Source organism: Aquarana catesbeiana, linkage group LG10 (assembly GCF_042186555.1).
Source record: "Aquarana catesbeiana isolate 2022-GZ linkage group LG10, ASM4218655v1, whole genome shotgun sequence".
In the NCBI taxonomy this organism is placed as follows: domain Eukaryota; kingdom Metazoa; phylum Chordata; class Amphibia; order Anura; family Ranidae; genus Aquarana; species Aquarana catesbeiana.
In genome coordinates this window covers 16,223,698-16,246,288 of record NC_133333.1, presented here as the reverse complement: position 1 = coordinate 16,246,288, position 22,591 = coordinate 16,223,698, and the positions used below count along the sequence as shown (strand labels likewise).

Here is a 22,591-nt window from a genome sequence, read left to right as displayed (position 1 = left end):
GCTTCCGTGTTTACAATTAGGTGGCTGGAACGAAGCTGCTCACGGCTTTGTTCCAGACTGTCACTAGCCGCCGCAGGCGGCAGATTGGTGATCGGGCCTCCTGGTGGAACGGGAGGTCCGGTAAGAGCGGCGGGGGCGGTCCCCTCCCGCTCCTTCGGTATAACAGCTGAGCGGCTTTTAGCCGCATCTGTTGTTATACCTGGATAGCCGGTCGCCCGCTCTAAAAAAACAGTACCGGGATGATGTCTGCAGCTGCGGGCATCATCCCAGTATAACCCCCGAAAGCCGAGTACGCACATCTGCGTACACTCGGCGGGAAGGGGTTAAGTTATGCACTTTTATCAGTGACTAGTTACATATCCTTCTATATTTATATGGACAAGCTTTAATTTTTATTTTATATTTGTTTTGTAGATGCAGGGGTATTGAGCCCTGAAATGCGTTGGCTGTCTAATGTCATCATATTATGAAGAATTACCAAGCATCTTGGATCATTTCATCATATGGTTTGGCTCTCCATTGTGCATTTCTATACTTTAACTGCACCGCCCGCCAACAGTAGTTATACTAAGAGAGGCACAGCCCCGCCAGATCATGTATGTACCTGTACATCGGGAGGGGGGGACTTCTGGGTTTGCTGGACACGCAGGATTTTGTCAGCAGGTCCCCCCCACAATGATTTATGGCCGAGACCTGCTGTGTCCAATCACAGCACAGAGCCCTTTGTTTACATACACACAGAGCTCTGTACACTGAGCAGAGATCTGGCGGTTTAATTTCTCTGCAAAGCATGGTGAAAAAAAGTAAAAGCAGCACACATTACAATGGTTAGGTACATATATTTAACCCCCTTTTTTTTAACCCCTTCCCAACCAGTGTCATTAGTTTAGTATTATCACTGATCAGTGTATTAGTGTCACCAGCAATGTGAGTTAGTGACACACCCAGATAGTGACCCGGTAGCGCCAGATTGCCCGCCACCATATTACAGTCCCACTATATGTCACATCTACAGCTGAGTAAACTCCAGTATATATGTCATAGTTTAGTTTGTAAATGCTATAACTTTTATAAATACATATTCAAATATATACACTTATTAGGATTTTTTATTTTTTTTAACCAGACAAGTAGCAATATTTATGAAGAAATATATAATTATATTTTATATATATATATATATATATATATATATATATATATTGGCCCTAGTGTGTGTACTGTATGTATGTGGGTTAGGTACCTTAGATTGCAAGCTCCTCGAGGGCAGGGACTGATGTGACTACACAATGTATGTATATTATGTACAGTGCTGTGTCAATTGACAGTGCTATATAAGTACCTGTAATAAATATATATATAAAATATACACTAATACAACCTGATCGTAGTAGTGACAAGCCTCCGTCCCTAATATGTAATAAACAGCAGAAAAGAGAAAGAAATGGGACTTTGTGTGAGGCTTGTCACTGAATGGATACCTTATTCATATCATTCATAGAATTATTTATTACAAATCATATTGCAAAAAGTGTCAATCTGTGATACAGGACACAATGTACTATGATACACTTGTATGATTATATAGGTATTATACAGAATAAAATACAACATAGTGATACAGTTACATAAAAACACTCATCCATTCATAAAAGTTCAATGAACATAAACAATTGCTCATGGTGAGCCAAACTTGTGTGGGCATCAGTTGGATGTATACTGGACACACGTTTCGTGGCTCATGCCAATCATCAGGAGTAAAATGCTCTGAAATGAAACCAATGATATCTATAAATATAGGATACACTTTAAACGGAGAACAATCTGTGAAAATAAAGGTCTATGACTTACAATAATTATGACCAATGGTGACGCCCAGCCTATGTCCAAGGGAAGACAGGGGACAGGGATGATGATCTCCCCCCCCGGGGCTGAGTTGAGGAATCCCATCCAGACCAGAGACAGCAGCCAGGTGAAGACCAGACAATCATATCACCACCATGTGAATCTGGTGTGTGCCTAACAGTCCACACTGCTCTGCAAGGATATGAAGATGGAACCATGTGAAATGAATGTATTCATGAATGGGGAGAACCTATAACCTGTAAGTGAAGTGATGAATGGTGGTGATGTCTGCAGTGATATGAAGTGTGTTCGCTATCGGAACTACAGCCAGGGAAAATGTGTATACAATTATCCACAACGAATAAAACCAAAACCACCACGTAATGGTGGACTGTGAATGTGAAACTAAAATCAACCCAAAAAGTGTTGTAGTGGGTATGAGTGAAAGTCAATTACCTTGTGTGTGATTCTGTGGCCATAGACATGTCTGGAGTCCTGCTTGTGTGAACGGCTCATGTGAAATGGTCAGCTGGCCGACCCGAGCAGCTTAAATATCCCCGGTAAAGGGCGAGTCCTCACCAACATCATGAAACTAGGTGGAAAGAGGGAATCTGCTCCATGCTCAGGTGTATGAACGCACTGAGCAGGGCATCCAATCATGATGCTGATGCATGGCCCCGCCCCCAACCTGTTTAGTCGGGGAAGGGGAGATTGCCATGCATCGCAGCCCCGGGGTAAGAAAGCCATCCCCCCCCCCCCCCCCGGCAAGGGGGGCTCATCCAGGGCCGAAGGAAGTACACTATATTGTATCCTATATACCAGTGTTTCTCAACTCCAGTCCTCAAGGCGCACCAACAGGTCATGTTTTCAGGATTTCCCTCAGGATGAAACAGCTGTGGAAATTACTAAGGCAGTGAAACTGATTAAATCCCCTGTGCAAAAATGAAAATCCTGAAAACATGACCTGTTGGGGCGTCTTGAGGACTGGAGTTGAGAAACACCTCTATATACTATGTCTAATACCTCTCTATTCCAGCAATAAAAGCCAGGGGGTGTATGAATATAGATATATATGGTGATTTAAAGACAGGTGGCTCGTTACAAAGGGGAATGCTAATATGGATGAGAAGTTAACTGTTATTAAGGTGTGGCAGGTCGCTGGGAAAGCAGTGGCAGGCCTCCATCCCTAATATGTAATATGTTTAGTACATAATGGGAATGGAGGGTTGTCACTGCTACAATCAGGTCATGTCAGGTCACATTTGTATGTTGTCAAATAGGGTGGAAGACACCCACGTTCCCAGCGACCTGCCACACCTTAACAACAATTCGTTTACAAAAGGAAATGCTAATATGAACGAGCAGTACTAATTTTTGTTAAGGTGTGGTTCTTTTGTAACGAGCCACCTGTCTTTAAAACGTTTAAATCACCATACATATCTATATTCATACCCCCTGGCTTTTATTGCTGGAATAGAGCGGTATTAGACATAGTATATAGGATACAATATAGTGTACTTCCTTTGGCCCTGGATGAGCCCCCCTTGCCAGGGAGGGGGATGGGATGACTTTCTTACCCCGGGGCTGCGATGCATATCAGTCTCTCCCCTTCTCCCACTACCCCCCTAAACAGGTTGGGGGCGGGGCCATGCATCAGCATCATGATTGGATGCCCTGCTCAGTGCGTTCATACACCTGAGCATGGAGCAGATTCCCTCTTTCCACCTAGTTTCTTGATGTTGGTGAGGACTCGCCCTTTACCGGGGATATTTAAGCTGCTCGGGTCGGCCAGCTGACCATTTCACATGAGCCGTTCACACAAGCAGGACTCCAGACATGTCTATGGCCACAGAATCACACACAAGGTAATTGACTTTCACTCATACCCACTACAACACTTTTTGGGTTGATTTTAGTTTCACATTCACAGTCCACCATTACGTGGTGGTTTTGGTTTTATTCGTTGTGGATAATTGTATACACATTTTCCCTGGCTGTAGATCCGATAGCGAACACACTTCATATCACTGCAGACATCACCACCATTCATCACTTCACTTACAGGTTATAGGTTCTCCCCATTCATGAATACATTCATTTCACATGGTTCCATCTTCATATCCTTGCAGAGCAGTGTGGACTGTTAGGCACACACCAGATTCACATGGTGGTGATACGATCGTCTGGTCTTCTCCTGGCTGCTGTCTCTGGTCTGGATGGGATTTCTCACCTCAGCCCCAGGAGAGATCATCACCCGTCCCCTGTCTTCCCTTGGACATAGGCTAGGAGTCACCATTAGGCCGTATTGTACGTCATAGACCTTTAATTTCAGAGATTGTTCTCCGTTTAAATGGTACCCTATATTTATAGATATCACTGATTTAATCACCTCAATACCGGGCACTTACACCCCCTTCCCGCCCAGACCAATTTTCAGCTTTCATCGCTCTCACACTTTGAATGACAATTACTCAGTCATGCAACACTGTACTCATATGAAATTTGTGTCCTTTTTTTCACACAAATAGAGCTTTCTTTTGGCGGTATTTAATCACTGGTGGGTTTTTTATTTTTTGTGCTATAAATAAAAAAAGACTGTAAATTTTGTGAAAAAAATGCCTTTTTTTTGTTTCTGTTAAGAAATTTTGCAAATTAGTAATTTTTCTTCATAAATTTTGGCCAGAATTTATACTGCTACATAGTTTTGGTAAAAATAACCCAAATTAGTGTATAGTAATTGGTCTTTGTGAAAGTTATAGAGTCTACAAACTATGGTGCCAATTACTGAAAATTGATCACATCTGATCAGGCCTTCAGTACATCAGGTGTATCAATTCTTGAGACACTAACAAGTCAGGAAAGTACAAATACCCCCCAAATGACCCCTATTTAGAAAGTAGACATTCCAAGGTGTTAGGTAAGTAGCATGGTTAGTTCTTTTAAGTTGTATTTTTTTCCCACAATTCTTTGCAAAATGAAGATTTTTTTTTTTTTACAAAATTGTCATATTATCAGATTATTTCTCACACCAGCATATGCATATCACAAATTACACCCCAAAATACCTTCTGCTACTCTTCCCAAGTATGGTGATACCACATGTGTAAGACTTTTACACAGCCTGGCCACATACAGAGGACCAACATTGAAGTAGCACCTTCAGGCGTTCTACGAGCATAAACGACACATCTCATTTCTCAACCACCTATTACAATTTTGACAATGGAATTGCCCACAAAATTACCCCATTTTGGAAAGCAAACACCCCAACGTATAATCTATGAGGCATAATGAGTCTTTTGAACTGTTTATTTTTTTCCAGAAGTTTTTGGAAAATGTGGGAAAAAAATGAAAATGCATTTTTTTTTTTTTACACAAAGTTGTCCATTTATAAGATATTTCTAACACGTAGCATGTATATAGCAAAAAAAATACATTCTGCTACTCTTCCCAAGTATGGCTATACCACACGTGAGACACTTTTACACAGCCCGGCCACATACAGAGGCCCAACATTGAAGTAGCACCTTCAGGCGTTCTAGGAGCATAAATTACACCTCTCATTTCATTCCTACCCATAACACTTTTGAAGGTCCTTGAGCACTAGAACAGTGGAATTACCCACAAAATTACCCTATTTTGGAAAGCAAACACCTCAACGTATATTCTATGAGGCATGGGCTGCAGATAGGTACTCGGGTAACTTGATGAGCTGCAGACAGGTACTCTGATGGGCAGGTGACAGGTACTCAGATGAACTGTAACAGGTGCTTTGATGGGTGGTGACAGGTCCTCTTTATTTGGGGGGGGCAATCAGTGTGTGTTGGTTTACACTGTAAGTGGTAACGAGATGTTACAGCAATCTCCTTCTCACACACTATCTATGTGCGAGAAGGAAAACCCGGTAACATCTCGTTACCGCTCTATGTTTACATTTAGAGATCGGCTGTGAAAAGATCGCAGCCGATCACGTGGTAAACAGCCGCCGGCCAATGGCTGTTTACCAGCGTCGGTGACGAGCAGTGTTCCCGGGAACACGCCGCCACCGACGTGCTCGCGCGCATGCACCGTGCAAAGTGGGGCGGTACCATCTGTGATCGGCCGTGACTTCATCACGGCCAACCACGTGGTAAACAGCCATGCCCAATGGCTGTCCCCCCCCTTGGTGGCGAGCGGTGTCTCCGTAAAACGCCGCCACCGAAGGTACAGGGCTGCGCGCACACGATCGCGCGCAGGCCCTGTTTTAATGGACGGACATCATATGACGCCCGTCCAGAACAAGAGCCGCGCCACCTGGCCATCATATGACAGCCGGCGGGTGGCAAGCGGTTAATTTCAGAGCATTTTACTCCTGATGATTGGCATGAGCATTGAAACATGGGTCGAGTATACATCGAACTGATGCCAAGACAAGTTTGGCTCACCATGAGCTATTGTTTATGTTCATTGAACTTTTATGAATGGATGAGAGTTTTTATGTAACTGTATCACTATGTTGTATTTTATTTTGTATAACAACTATATATTCATACAAGTGTATCATAGTACATTGTGTCCTGTATCACAGATTGACACTTTTTGCAATATGATGATTTGTAATTAATAAATAATTCTATAAATGATATGAATAAGGTATCCATTCAGTGACATGCCTCACACAAAGTCCCATTTATTTATCTTTTCTGTTGTTTAATATAAATATATATATATATATATATATATATATATATATATATATATATATATATATATATATATATATATATATATACACATACACATTATATATATATATATATATATATATATACACACACATATATATACATACACATATATATATACATACATATATATATATATATATATTTATATTTACACATATATATTTATACACATATATATATATATATATATATATACATACACATATATTTATATTTACACATATATTTATATATATTTATACATGTGTATATATACATACACACATATGTGTGTGTGTATGTGTATATATATATATATATATATATATATATATATATATATATATATATATATATATATATATATACACATACATACACATATACACATATATATATGCGTTTTTTTTTATTTTCAGTCTTTTTTATATTGCAAAAAATAAAAAACCCAGTGGTAACCAAATACCACCAAAAGAAAGCTTTATTTGTGTGAAAAAAAATACATTTTTTTTTTTTTTTTGGGTACAGCATTGTGTGACTGCGCAATTGTCAGTTAAAGTAGTGCAGTGCCACACAGCAAAATATTCTCTGGTCATGAAGGGAGTGAATGAATGAATGAGTAAAACCTTCCGGAAGGTCATGTGGTTAAATCAGCGAAGTGATGGCGCCTCTAAAATGATAATAAAACAGTCAGTAGATGTACAGTTCTATTCAGGACTTTCACTCCTATTTTTATAAAATGACAGCAGTCCTGCAGAATCTGGCGATGACAAGAAAAAGGCCATAAAAGATGAGTAAGGCAAACAGGTGAGAGGAACTATAAAGGGAACAATGAAAAAAATGTGGCTTTATATGCCATAAAGGTGGAACTGCTGTTTAGATAAACAAAGCTGTAGAAATCACAGATAAGGTTCAGCTCTGCATTGCACAATCACAGGAGTTCCTCATCGTGACGAATCATGACATAGTGAGATGACGGCAGAAAAAGCAAATGCCACGTCTGAGCTTTGTATTGTGACAGGTGCAGGACTCACCTGACAGCGATGTCGTCGTCCTCGCCGCCCCAGCCCCAGTAGTTGTTGGGAAAGCCATTCATTTTCATGTACTGCTCAGGAGAGAGTGCAGAGACTCCCCCGAAATAGGATTTATAAGGCAACCTGGAAGAGAGAGAGAAAAAGAGTGACCTCATGCACTTAAATAAGGTTTATATGTAAATCTGAAAGCGGATCTTCCATGAAGAGTTGGAAGTACGGCTTCCCTGACACTTCCCGCCCCAGCTGCCCAAACAAAATTAAAACTAAATAAAATGAACCACCTAAAGACCAGACCTATTCCGAGACTTCCCACATATATGTAAAAAAAATCAGCATTTTATTACTAAAAAATGGCTTAGAACCCCCAAACATTATTAATATTTTTAAGCAGAGGCCCCAGATACAAACATTTTTAGGGGAAAAATACACTTTAGTGAATTTTAGTGCACATAAACACAATATAACCCAGTTTTTGGTAAAATATAAAAGACGAGTAAACAGATACCGAACATGTCATGCTTTAAAAAGGCTCTCGTGCCCAGGGAATGGCGACAAACTACATACATTTCTTTACGCATAGGCAACGCTTTAAAAGCCTTTACAGGTTTAGCAATTTAGAGTCACACAGGAGGCCTTTGGTGCTACAATTATTGCCACTTTGATGGCGATATCTCACATGTGTGGTTCAATCACCATTTAGGTATGACTGCAGGATCAATGCGTGCGTTCGCCATTGCGCATGAGCGCTTTAAAAATTTTCTTTTTTCCATTTACTATTACACGCTCTCTTTTTTTTTTTTTTTAAACAACTTTATTGCTATCACAAGGGATGAACAATATCCCTCGTGTTAACATGGGCAGTTAACAGGTACTCTTTACTGAGACATCTGGGGTCTATTAGACCTCAGATCTCTCCTCTGCCCCTAAAAGCATTTGATTAAACCAAAACTGGTATGATCCAATGCTTTCCCGGGCCAGTAATGGCTTGTTTACATCCAGCAAAACTGGAAATGATGAAATACTTGTTAGACCACAGAGAGGATTAGGGACATTCCGGTACTTGATCATCTCTATGGTCTCATATTAGCACCTGTTGCACCTTTCCTTCCAAAAGAAGCAGCAAATTATTATAAATGAATCGTAAAAGACTTTCCAGACTGCGGTCAGGGTCTAGAAACCCGAGAACCAATGACCTGTAATGATCCCTGGTGGAGTCCAGTGAGGTCACCTCCATAAATGTGTGTTGTATTTCTGTGCTATGATGGGAAACCAGAGGTGAAGGAAAGTGAATGAATAGAACTAAGAAAATGAAAACCAAACACTGCTCCACTTGCTTTTAAAAAAGATTTGCACTACATTCCCATTACCCATAAGATCGAGAGAGAGAAAAAAAAAAAGAAAAATGTATGATAATTCTCCAGAATACTGGTGGCCTGTCTGGAGAAAGAGCAGCTTACTTACTTGTATCCGAACTTGTCCATGGCGATGGAGGCGTGCTTGGGGAACTTGTCACAGGTGTACAGGTTGCGATCGTCCTCGGGAATGAGGTCCACATCATGGAAGAATAAGCAGTTCCAGTCCTCGTCTTTCATGGCTTCTTTAAAACCGACATTCAGCAATTTTGCGCGGTTGAAGGTAGCATTCCCGGCCTGCAGAGACAGAGAGAGATAGTCACCTACAAGGGAACTGCAACTGCTAAGAGCAAATATAGGAAATACTCTGCTCCTTCCTCTATCCAACTCTCCTCTCCTGAAATACTCTGCTCCTTCCTCTATCCAACCCTCCTCTCCTGAAATACTCTGCTCCTTCCTCTATCCAACTCTCCTCTCCTGAGATATTCTGCTCCTTCCTCTACCCAACTCTCCTCTCCTGAGATACTCTGCTCCTTCCTCTATCCAACCCTCCTCTCCTGAAATACTCTGCTCCTTCCTCTATCCAACTCTCCTCTCCTGAAATACTCTGCTCCTTCCTCTATCCAACTCTCCTCTCCTGAAATACTCTGCTCCTTCCTCTATCCAACCCTCCTCTCCTGAAATACTCTGCTCTTTCCTCTATCCAACACCCCTCTCCTGAAATACTCTGCTCCTTCCTCTATCCAACCCTCCTCTCCTGAAATACTCTGCTCCTCCCTCTATGCAACACCCCTCTCGTGAAATACTCTGCTCCTTCCTCTATCCAACTCTCCTCTCCTGAAATATTCTGCTCCTTCCTCTACCCAACTCTCCTCTCCTGAGATACTCTGCTCCTTCCTCTATCCAACTCTCCTCTCCTGAAATATTCTGCTCCTTCCTCTACCCAACTCTCCTCTCCTAAGATACTCTGCTCCTTCCTCTATCCAACTCTCCTCTCCTGAAATACTCTGCTCCTTCCTCTATCCAACTCTCCTCTCCTGAAATACTCTGCTCCTTCCTCTATCCAACTCTCCTCTCCTGAAATACTCTGCACTGCTGGGGGACTGTGCTCCTTCCTTTATCTAGTTCTCCTCTTCTGAAATACTCTGCACTGCTGGAGGACCCTGCTCCTTCCTCTATATCGCTCCTCTCCTGAAATACTCTGCATTGCTGGGTGACTCTGCAATTCATTTTTGTTCACCCACCCCATGTTGTCCAAAAAGAGGTCAATTCTACATATCAGCTATTATTATTATAATATAGGATTCATATAGCGCCAACAGTTTGTGCAGCGCTGTACAAGTACAACACATTTCAATACAGAAGGTATGGAGGGGGGAGGGGGAGGAGGCTACAGAACCCAGGGAGCCTATAAAGTGCATAGAACGAATAGTCGGCTGAGCTGCTAAAAAAATATCAGGAAAAAAAGTGGAAATCACAACCAACAAAAAGCATCCTATTACTTATGTCTGAACACACGGAGGCGGCCATGTTTGTTGGATGTGTTGATGCCGGCGGTTGTACTTTCACCGTTTCCTGTTATTTGTGTGGCTCTGGCGGTATCCGGGGTTATATTGGGTGTTTGTGGGACAGATAATACTGGATTCTTTGACACTCAGATAAGAAGGGAAGGATGATAAGAGTTGTATAAAAGCTCTTTATAGGAAAGCTGGGAGAAGCCAAAAACAAACAGAGACAGTAAAAGGACATTCAGATAAGAGGCCAACCTGTCATATGGGAGGATTAGCAGGAAAACTGCCTTTCCCAACCCCTGAGAGATAACCAGCTTTATATACCACAAGTTTATCTTTCTATAGATACAGCTTGATAAAAGTAAATGGTCATTGAACTTTTAAAGGAAACGGCCACCCTGGTGACCAGAGAGGCCCCTCCCCCTCCCGACAATAAATACTCCAGACATGCACCTGACTGATAACAAGTGAGATATCGGGAGCACAGGCTGGCTGCACAGGATCCTGCTAGGCAAAAGGTTCAGCTCAAAAGGCAAGGCAAAAACAAACATTCTCTGCCATATATTATTATTACCCCACGTCTTGTCTTCTTATACTTCCTGTGGGCACAAATGCCGGACGATGTGCCAGAAATCCAGTGAGCTCCCAAACTTTGGTGCAACCGGCTTCTGCTGCCTTGATATCCCCAAGCAGTGATATCAGCTCAGTTTTCCCTCTGGGACTACAGAACACCCCTCCTTGGGTTATGGTGATGAGGAGGTGGCTGTTGTCCAGTAGGGGAGTAGGAAGTATCTATAATCCAGTCGGAGGCATCTGTAGTCCAGCAGGCGAGTAGGAGGTGTCTGTAGTCCAGCAGGGGAGTAGGTGTCCGTAGTCCAGTAGGAGGTAGCCCAGTCACAGGTGTCTGTAGTCTGGTAGAGTGTATGGGGTATTTGTAGTCTATTAGGAGATTAGGGAGGTGTCTGTAGTCCAGCAGGGGAATCGCAGATGTCTATAGTCCAGTAGGGGAGTAAGCAGTGTCTGTAGTCCTGTAGGAGGTAACCATAGTCTATTCAGAGGGGTCTGCAGTCCAGTAGGGGAGTTGGAGATGACTGTAGCCCTGTAGAAAAGTAGGTGTTGTCTGTAGTCAAGTAGGTGTGAAGGAAGTGTCTATAATCCAGTAGGGGGTGGCTGTAGTTTGGTAGGGGAGTATGAGATGTCTGTGGTCTAGGAGGAGGTAACCGTAGTCCATTCAGAGGTGTCTGCAGTCTAGTAGGGGAGTTGGAGATGTCTGTATCTATTAGGGGAGTAGGCGGTGTGTGTAGTCTATTAGGAGGTGTCTGTAGTACAGTGAGGGAGCTGGAGATGTCTGTATCCTGTAAGGGAGTAGGTGGTGTATATAATCTATTTGGTGGTGTCTGTAGTCCGGTAGGGAGTAAAGGGTATCTGTAGTCTGATAAGGGGGTATGCGGTGTCTCTACTCCAGTAGGAGATGTCTGTAGTCCAGTAGAGGAATAGAAGGGGTCTGCAGTGCAGTAGGGGAGTTGGAGAGGTCTGTCTCTAGTAGGGAAGTAGGAGGTGTCTATACCCCATTTGGAGGTGGCTGTAGTCCAGTGGCAGAGTAGGAGGGGTCTGTATTCTGTAAGAAGTGATTGTAGTGTGGTTGGGGGTGGGGTGTATATAGTCCAGGAGGTGTCTGTAGTCCAGTAGAGGAACAGGGAGGTGTCTGTAGTCCAGTAGAGGAACAGGGAGGTCTCTGTAGTCCAGTAGAGGAACAGGCAGATGTCTGCAGTCCAGTAGGAGGAGCTGTAGATGTCTATATCCAGAGGGGAGTAGGATGTGTCTGTAGTCTAGTAGGAGGGGACTATAGTCCAGTGGGGAGAACTGTACAGGGCTGACAACACTTTTTTTTAAATCTGAACTCCCAGATAAGCAAACATTGTATAAATCCATTCCTTGAATCTTGGTGAGCTTTGTGTATTCCTTCCAGATCTGTGCAGTAATCCAGTGTGAGACTTCCTGTAATAAAGACCGGTCACTGCTGCTCTCTCTCCTTGTGCAGGGTGACTGGTCTGGTCTCCGCCCCCCTCCTGTAGTTTTCTGTTGGCAGCCTGTAGTGGGTGGAGTTTAGTGGGCCACTCCCACAGCTCTGCTCTCTGCACAGGCCATGTACCTCACAGTGATGATGTCACTGTTTACAAGAGCATTTGGCGCACACAAAGTGAATTTATATTCTTTGTGGCTATTGAGAAATACATTTAAATTAAAGTTTTTGTTCCCAGAGTTCAGCTTTACCTACACCAGGTTATGTCTAATTCAAAAGCAGTGAGCCAAACTGAGAGGGAGAAGTCTTGTAGGGCCACTATGTCACCTGAGGGCCACACCTGCACAGCTTCAGAAATACACCAAAAGCCAAGGGATATCTTGGCTGTTACCACCAGGATGGGTTGAGAAGTATGAATGAAGCCGCCTCAGAGAACGCCGAGTACTGACCCATTCCCAGCGCATGCTGGACTTACCTGATGTATAATGTATATGCCGTAGTTGAGCTGCTGCCGCTGCAGGAAGGGGTGTAGGTGGTATAAAAGGTATTTAAGGTGCTGCTCCCTGTTGCGGTGAGGGATTATGACGGCCGTCCTATGGTTGGTCTCGCAGTCCGGCGGTTTGTAGCGCCCTCCTTTGGTCACGTGCGGGTTTTTATGCACCACATCTTCAAGTGTGAGGGTCTCTGGCAACTGGACTCTGATTGGCCCTCCTGTAAACAGGAAGAGAAACAGACATCAGACAATACTGCAAGTGAGCATGTAAAACACTCCATTTTTTCTGTGATTTCACCTTCAATCTAAAGATGGCAGGGTCTCTTTAAATGCCCGTAATAATTCTCAACAAAAAGCTGGACAAAGGGCGGTTTTATAGTGTCTGGCTTTCCAAGTGATTGTCCATATTACAGAGTCCCCGGCTTGTTGGCAGCTCATTAAAAGAGGTCATCTCACACACATTACATTTAATTACTTTTTTATTCTCTTTCTGAGCAGTAATGCCGACGCCAGTGCTACAGTCTAGTGCTACAGTCTCCTATCATCAGTCATTTACTGTAATGTGTATATCTCAACAGAGAGGGCGCACTCCATCTTCATAAGGGCTTTGAGGTGGACTCTGGCTATATGTATGTATAGGATAGGAAGACCCTCGATATATGTGGTCACTATGGGATGGATGTATGTGTCAGAAAGACTCTGGATATATGAAATGTACAGTGCCTTAAAAAAGTATTCATACCCCCTTGAAATTTTCTACATTTTGTCATGTTACAACCAAAAACTTAAATGTGATTTATTGGGATTTTATGTGATAGATCAACACAAAGTGGCACATAATTGTGAGATGGAATGAAAATGATAAATGGTTTTCAACATTTGTTTACAAATAAATATGTGAAAAGTGTGGGGGGTACATTTGTATGGCGCCCCCCGGAGTCAATACTTTATAGAACCCCCTTTCATTGCAATTACAGCTGCAAGTCTTTTTGGGGATGTCTCTACCAGCTTTGCACATCTAGAGAGGGACATTTCTGCCCATTCTTCTATGCAAAATATCTCAAGCTCTGTCAGATTGGATGGAGAGCGTCTGTGAACAGCAATTTTCAAGTCTTGCCACAGATTCTCAATTGGATTTAGGTCTGGACTTTGACTGGGCCATTCTAACACAGGAATATGCTTTGATCTAAACCATTCCATTGTAGCTCTGGCTGTTTTCAATGTGCAGAAATGAAACTCCAAACACACAGAACAAACCAAAATCAGTGCTGTTCCCATAACACCTTTTTCAACAATGGCAGTCTATATATATATCTATATATATCTATATATAGATATATATATATATGGATGTTCTCTTGCTCTAGGTGCTGCAGCTCTCTCACAAATTCACTGGGTGCCGGACATAAATCTGGAAGTGTACAAAAGGAAGAGAGAGCGCAAATCTGCCCCCGTATATTACTGCTTTTAATAATAAATTGTAAATAAAAAAAAATCGAGGATTGCACTCACAAACATCGAATATAAGATCGCATGTACGGCTCGATTCAAGTCTCCTCTCCTGGTCTGTATAAATCAATTGGCTCACAGGGACTTGCGGTGTTAATGAAGGGATATTTGCTGTTAGTAGTAGCAACCTACTTCCTCATCTCACGCACCGCTCAACAAATCGCACCTACCAGCCGGCGCTGCATGACGTCACTCGTGGCCGGAAGGGGGAATCGCGGTCAGTCTGCTGTCTCCTCAATCACACACATGAAAACGGTTGCTACGACGACATGTTTCGGAGGTGCGGCCTCCTTCTTCAGGTAGCGGCCCTCATCGCCTCCCGTGTTCCTATGTACATTGCACCCCACACCCCTCCTCCTCCTAGTAAGCCAATGGCATTACCACAAACCAGGAGCACGGAGTTCACAGCAAGAATTATGTACAAAGAGGAGGAGGGGGGGGGGTCTTTTTTCAAACATTAGCAACAGCGTCCTAAACTAACTTTATTAAAACTGTATATATATTGATTACAACTACCTTTAATATAAAAAATAATATATAATAATATTATTATACATTGTTGTGAGGTTTGATACTAGATCTTTAGGTGCTGGCTGCTTTTATATTTTTACACCTTTTTCATTTAATTTTGGTTTATTTTTTTTGTCCTTTGAGCACAGCTTTTTCCTTTATTTTTCCATAATATATAATAAGACTAATCCTATCATATACTATTTAAACTTGTTAAAATTATAAAAAAATTATATAAAATATGCTGTATAGAATAAGAAATATAAAATATAGTATACATTTATATTATTATTATCAACAATAGAACATGCTGAGAGAACATTAACATATATTTCATTGGATTCATAGTATATTATAATAGTACTCTATCCTAAACATCATTTTGGTGTAGATATGATTGCTAATATTTCATATTTGTATATAATTTATAGTAGAGCTGCACGATTCTGGCTAAAATGAGAATAACGATTTTTTTGCTTAGAAGATAGATCACAATTCTCGTGGCGTAACATCATTTTTCACATTAAAACAAAAAAAATTGGGCTAACTTTACTGTTTTTTTTTTATTCATTGAAGTGTATTTTTTCCAAAAAAATTGCACTTGAAAGACCGCTGGGCAAATACAGTGCGACACAAAATATTGCAGCAATTGCCTTTTTATTCCCTAGGGTCTCTGCTAAAATATATATAATGTTTGGGGGTTCCAAGTAATTTTCTAGCAAAAAATATTGATTTTAACTTAAGAAAGAAGTGTCAGAAAAATGTTTAGACTTTAAGTGGTTAAACTTCCTGCATTTACACTTTGGCAGACTGCCCAGATTATTTACACAGAAGTTCTATCCCTCTGATCTAAGAAGGAAGCTTAGTTACAATGTTTCAAGTTAAAGACTTGGCAGACTGCCCAGATGTTTTCTTTTGACAGCTGAGAGAGCAGATAAAGTCTATCCACTTGTTTATATGAAAGAATCGGCAAAATCTGCAGGAGAGATTGTTGGGGGGGGGTGGGGGGGTGAATCGAGATCACGATTTTTTAACAATTGTGCAGCTCTAATTTAGAGTATTTAGTTTTTAGCTTCTATTTTTTAAAATGTATTTAAAATGTTTGATTTTTTTGGGGTATATATATATATATATATATATATATATATATATATAGTAGCCTACTACTAACAGCAATATCCCTTCATTACACCGCAAGTCCCAGTGAGCCAATTGATTTATACAGAGCAGTAGGAGGCTTGAATCGAGCTGTACATGCGATCTTATATTCGATGTTTGTGAGTGCAATCCTTGATTTTTTTTTATTTACAGTTTATTATTAAAAGCATTATTACACTAGGGCAGATTTGCGCTCTCTCTTCGTTTTGTACACTTGCAGAAATGAAAAAGTGACTTTTGCTCAAATTTCTTGACCTACAAAACAAAGAGGAGAAAAATGAAAGTCATGAAAAGTAGGTGAGAGCGATCGTTATCACTGAGTACTGACAGTAGCCTGCAGGCGAGAGTTTCGGCACAGTTAAATTTTTTGCAGCTGCAGCTTAAATAAAACACCTGGGTTTGGAGTTGGGTAGCGATGACAGCGGCAGTAAAGGCTGGATGTGCAGTTCTATGGAGCGGGACAATTTGGCATTGATGGCAACTGATGTGGTAATAAAGCTGGATGGAATGCAACATGGTGAAGGAAAATGGGCACGGCTGGGAGTGTAGATCTTAGTGAGAACATTTCTGCAGAGCTTCAAAATTACATCAAGAACCAAATGAAGCAACCAAGTGCAAGTCACAGTGCGCCCACATTACCAATGTCAGAGCGAACGTTTAATCCTCTTATATTTTACGTTTCCTGGTTACTCCTCCCCATCAACCTATGCTAATAAAATGATTAAACAAGACCTGTTTTTCCAGGCAACTACTAATATAGCTCTATTGTCTATTATATATATGGTCAGAAGGATTTGGAATTCTTTTGGGTGTATCTGCTAATTCTGCTATTGTATTGTTCTTCCTGCATCCCTGTCTGTTTGGAAAAACCATTAATAGAGATTCTAAAAAAAAAAAATAAGTTCCTGCACTGCAGTAGCAATAAAAGAGGATCGAGCCACAATAAAATAGGTGTTATGGTACGGTGTCAGCAAACAGTGCAGAACAGTAATGGGCAACTTTCTCAAGTGTGGCCCTCAACATCGCCACAGGGACACACATAAAATGAAATGAATGTTCAGTCTCTTCAGACAGCAGACACACAACAGGATATAGTCAGAGACTGCAGACATGATACAAGAGATGGTCAGAGACTGCAGACATGATACAAGAGATGGTCAGAGACTACAGACATGATACAAGAGATGGTCAGAGACTGCAGACATGATACAAGAGATGGTCAGAGATTACAGACATGATACAAGAGATGGTCAGAGACTACAGACATGATACAAAAGATGGTCAGAGACTACAGACATGATACAAAAGATGGTCAGAGACTGCAGACATGATACTAGAGATGGTCAGGGACTGCAGACATGATACAAGAGATGGTCAGGGACTGCAGACATGATACAAGAGATGGTCAGAGACTGCAGACAAGATACAATGGATGGTCAGAGACTGCAGACATGATACAAGGGATGGTCAGAGACTGCAGACATGATACAAGGGATGCTCAGAGACTGCAGACATGATACAAGTGATGCTCAGAGACTGCAGACATGATACAGGAGATGGTCAGAGACTGCAGACATGATACAGGACATGGTCAGAGACTGCAGACATGATACAGGAGATGGTCAGAGACTGCAGACATGATACAAGGGATGCTCAGAGACTGCAGACATGATCTAAGGGATGGTCAGAGACTGCAGACATGATACAAGGGATGGTCAGAGACTGTAGACATGATACAGGACATGGCCAGAGACTGCAGACATGATATAATGAATGGTCAGAGACTGCAGACATGATACAAGGGATGGTCAGAGACTGCAGACATGATACAATGAATGGTCAGAGACTGCAGACATGATACAAGGGATGCTCAGAGACTGCAGACATGATACAAGAGATGGTCAGAGACTGCAGACATGATACAATGAATGGTCAGAGACTGCAGACATGATACAAGGGATGCTCAGAGACTGCAGACATGATACAAGAGATGGTCAGAGACTGAGGACATGATACAAGAGATAGTCAGAGACTGCAGACATGATACAAGAGATGGTCAGAGACTGTGAACATGTTAAAGGAGTTGTTGAAGACTGGCGACGAGTCATAGCCTGGAGACCCATTACTAGAGATCACTGCCATAACAGAGCAATTGGGAGACAGATTAATTATCAGTAGTAATCCCCAGGCCACACAAAACGTGCCACAGAGTCACATGTAGGTTGGGCAGTAGGAGTGTAGTATGCTTCATTAGTGGCCTGGCACCTTCTACAGGAACATGAGGGCAACTGGAGCACAGGGACCAGAGCCAAAACAGCTAATACGGATGATGGTTAAGCACCACTCTATGGTTTACAGGTGAATAGGACCTCACTGTATTACAATGCCATAGCAGAGTCTAGGTCCTACTGGAGGAATGATGAATGAAGGAGCACAGGGTAACATCACATGTTTCGAAAAATGCCCACAATTCTCCTCATCATCAAGAGACAGCCGTGAAAGACATACTTCTCTTCCTCATCCTTTCCATGCAATCCTCCAGCTGCATATCGCAAGCCGAGAGAGATTAAAGCCAGCTGGTACTGTCCCTGGTGGGGAATATTTACTACACGGAAAGCTATAAAAAACAATACTTGGCTCGCTATTGCTGTCATTAATGTTTTATGTGGTGCAAACAGCTACTTTATTTTGAACAGTGGTGATTATAGCTGAACTCCAGGCAGGCAAAGGGGTAGGTTCAAATACAATCAGTACATGTGAATGTGGCTACTTGCCAAAGGTTTTTATAATTCTGTTCAGCCAGTCTTATGATCCAGGAACCCTCCTGCTACATAGAACAGCAAGGATAAAAGGGGATAGAAAAATGCAAATTGGGACTTTAAATGAGGATAGTGGGGCCGTTTGAAACCCCTCCTCCATCCCGGTTCGATAATAAAATAAGAGAACAGGTGAGAGCAAGGATAAAACCTACTTTTTCTCTACTACAGCTAGGCTACGATCTGCCCTTGCCTGTCGACTGAACAATGTAGATGCATGGTGGATGAATTGCCCCAGCTTGCTGATTGGTCAGTGTAGGAGATTGGTCTTAAAATCCTCAAATTTCCTGATTGGACAGCGTAGGAGTATGGTCCATGACCTGCCCGAGCCTACTGAATGGACCTTATAGGAGCTTGATCCACAGCCTGCTGACTGATGAACATAGGTGCTTGGTGCATGACCTGCCCCAGTCTACTGGCTGACAATGTAGGAGCTTGGTCCATGACCAGTTCTAGCCTACTAACTGGACTATGTAGGAGCCTGGTCCATGACCTGGCCCAGTCTGCTGACTGGACAGTGTAGGAGCTTGGTTCACAACCTGTCCCAGTTTACTGGCTGACAACGTAGGAGATTGGTCCATGACTAGTTATAGCCTACTAACTGGACTATGTAGGAGCCTGGTCCATTACTTGCTCCAGCCTGCAGACTGGACAGTGTCGAGAGCTTGGTCAAATACCTGCCCAAACCTGCTGACTGGACAGTGTAGGAACATGGTCTGTGAGTCACCACAACCTACTGGCTGGCTGCAGAATGTAGAACTTTGGTCTATGACCCGCCCAAGCCTACTGACTGGAGAATGTGTAGGAGCTTGGTCCACAACTCGCCCCGGTTTGCTGATTGGACAATGTAGTTGCTTGGTCTATGACCCACCCAAGCTTTATGATTAGACAGAGTAGGAGCTTGGTCTACGACTTGACACATCCTACTAATTGAAGAGTGTAGAACCTTGGTCCACGACCCGCCCAATCCTGCTGACTGGACAATGTAGGAGCTTGGTTTAACACCCTCCCAATCCTGAAATTGGACAATGTAGTAGCTTGGGCCGAGAGTCCTCCAATCTTCTGACTGGACAATGTAGGAGTATGGTCCATGACCTGCCCGAACCTACTGACTGGACCTTGTAGGAGCTTGATCCACAGCCTGCTTCATCCTCTTGACTGGCAAACATAGGAGTATGGTGCATGACCTGCCCCAGCCTTCTGACTGGACAGTGTAAGAGCTTGGTCCATAGCCTACCGACTAACAATGTAGGAGCTTGGTCCATGACCCATTACAACCTACTAACTGGACTATAAAGGCGCTTAGTCCATGACCTGTTCCAGCCTCCTGAATGGACAACATAGGAACTTGGTGCTTGACCTGCCCCAGCCTTCTGACTACATGCCTGGACAATGTAGGTGCTTGGTTCCTGATCTGCCCAGCCAGCTGGCTGGAAAACAATGGAGCATCAGCACACTAAAATGGTCAACAATGTTAGGCCCAACATGCCCAAAGTACACTCCAAGCAAACATTAAACATTTCATATCTAGGGGTATGTAAACCCAAACATAGAACTTCCCTCTGTCCCTCTAACATTGAAAACATTTAATTATATCTGTTCAATAAAAAATGACCTTTACCATTAGTCCTGCACTGTACATGAGGTTGGCCAGGAGTCGCCCAAAACAAGAAACAAGAACGGCTTTTAACCAAATCTACTGCATACTGAATAAGAGAAAAAGGATTTGGCTTCAGTTACACCAAACCAGATAAAACTGGAGTTTGCCGTTTCCAGGACAGGGTGAATCACCAGCAATTGAGTCATTTGACTGTTGTTAGTACTGAAGGTCCCTGCGGACAAACAGGGATTACCTGTACCAGACGGCTCCATGTATGAATCCACAAACTGAACCCCAGAGAGAAATCTGACTTCCGGCCCTCCCTTCAAGTCTTGTACAGTGGTACAGGCTCCTTTCCTGGCTTACTCTGATTTCACTGCACACTGTGAGCTTCTCAAATAAGGAGGCTCAGCATCACCTGTGGGCGTTACCTATGGCGGTCTGCCTAGGAAACGCCCACTCCTCCAGCCCATCAAGTAATTTTGATAGTGGCCGGAGTCCTCCCAAGATCCAGCCCACTGCCTGCATCAGGACTGATGGCTCTGTAAAGGGGTACTGAGGTCGGGATCTGTGATGTTTTCAGGAAGCTATGTACAAGCACCCTACCGGCTACTCCCACCAGCCATGGTGTGCTTGCATTGCATGGAGAACCACAGACACCCAGTGATGAGATCACTGAGTCTAAAATAGGGTTGGGGGGGTGGAAGCAGGGAAGGAATATATAGGTGGATTAAACTACAAGCTTTAATATAAACAGACACTTTGCTGTAATGGAATCAAAGTATGCAGGTTTCTAAAATGAGCAACTTGCTTCATTCACACTTGTGCAACATGGCACTCTTCAAATTAGTGCGACCTAAAGTCGCAGCAACTTTGAAACAGTTCCTGCACTACTTTGATCCAGAGATTGTAAAGTCGCGCTCTCAAGTCGCACTGGAAATCGTGCCACTTTGAAGTCACGCCACTGTGAATGGAGCCTATATCTAATTACCTCTTACCCAGCAACCTCACAAATGTGACCTTGCTGGCCCCCTTCCAGTTCATCACAGCAACCAAAAAACACAGTTAAGAGCAGGAACTGAGTCACGGCAGCAGAGGAAGACGAGCAAAAATCCAACAGTTTATTTCCTCAAATTGAAATTGCACTTTCTCAGTCTCATTTCTGTAAAATAAAAAAAAAATGGTGATCCTGCCACCCTCTATGAGGGTGACAACGCTGCATGGTCTGCAGTAAATTCACTGCAGCGTTGTCACCCTAAGCAGCTACATCGGGGTCCATCACTACAGAGAAGGGTTATCAGATTTCTCACTGCAGGTAACCCCCTCTCTCACTTTAAATCAGCGCCCCACACATTATCCAAGAGGGCTCCATGTCTATATGGAAGCAATGTAGGGCGCCATCTTGGATTCCGCCTCACAGCACCGGTGGTCCCTGCAATGATGTCAGAGGGGCAAAGAAGAGGATTTTGTGCCAGCTAGGAGTAAGGGAGTAAAAAAAAAAAGTGAACTTTTTTTTTCCTAGGGAAGGGGGGCTTATATTACAAATATATTTTAAGGTGAGATTTAGTTTAAAAAATTAAAATATAACATCCCAGCTTGATAACAGGAGTCATAAGATACCAGCCCCCCCCCCCCCCCCCTCCGCTGATCCTATGCAGCTGGTATAGCAGCAGGAGCTGCGGGCAATGGAGGAACGGGTATCTTCTGACTCCGTCTACCAGCCTGCTGTGTCCTTTGCTGCCGTTATCTGATCACCGGCAGACAGTCTAGTACTCAGCCACACGGACCAAGGTCATTTTGTCTCTGCTTCTTGTGGTTTTTATTGTGTCTATTGAATTAACATATGAAGAAACCGCACAGCGCTGCTGCTGCCCTTTCTGTTTTTCACTTTTCCAGCCTGCTTTGTGGCGTTTCCCGGCTCAGATCAAAAGCCTGGAAGACAAAATATTTAATCTTCAATGTTTTATTGATCCGGCTTATTGTATGACTGGACTGACACTACGCCTACTTTTGAAAAGGGACACAAATATACTT

At 42.7% G+C, this 22,591-nt stretch overlaps 1 protein-coding gene across 2 annotated transcripts in view; it reads right to left on the bottom strand.

The window, feature by feature from the left end:
* Positions 1-22,591, bottom strand: part of LOC141110387 (beta-1,4-galactosyltransferase 3-like) — a 163,677-nt gene that overhangs the window by 15,304 nt on the left and 125,782 nt on the right. For both annotated transcript variants that reach the window (XM_073601706.1, XM_073601707.1), the window contains exons 3-5: positions 12,947-13,182; positions 9,047-9,234; positions 7,586-7,708 (exon numbers count right to left, since the gene is read on the bottom strand). In XM_073601706.1, the coding sequence (XP_073457807.1) occupies positions 7,586-7,708; positions 9,047-9,234; positions 12,947-13,182 (547 nt within the window). The remainder of the gene's footprint in view (positions 1-7,585; positions 7,709-9,046; positions 9,235-12,946; positions 13,183-22,591) is intronic.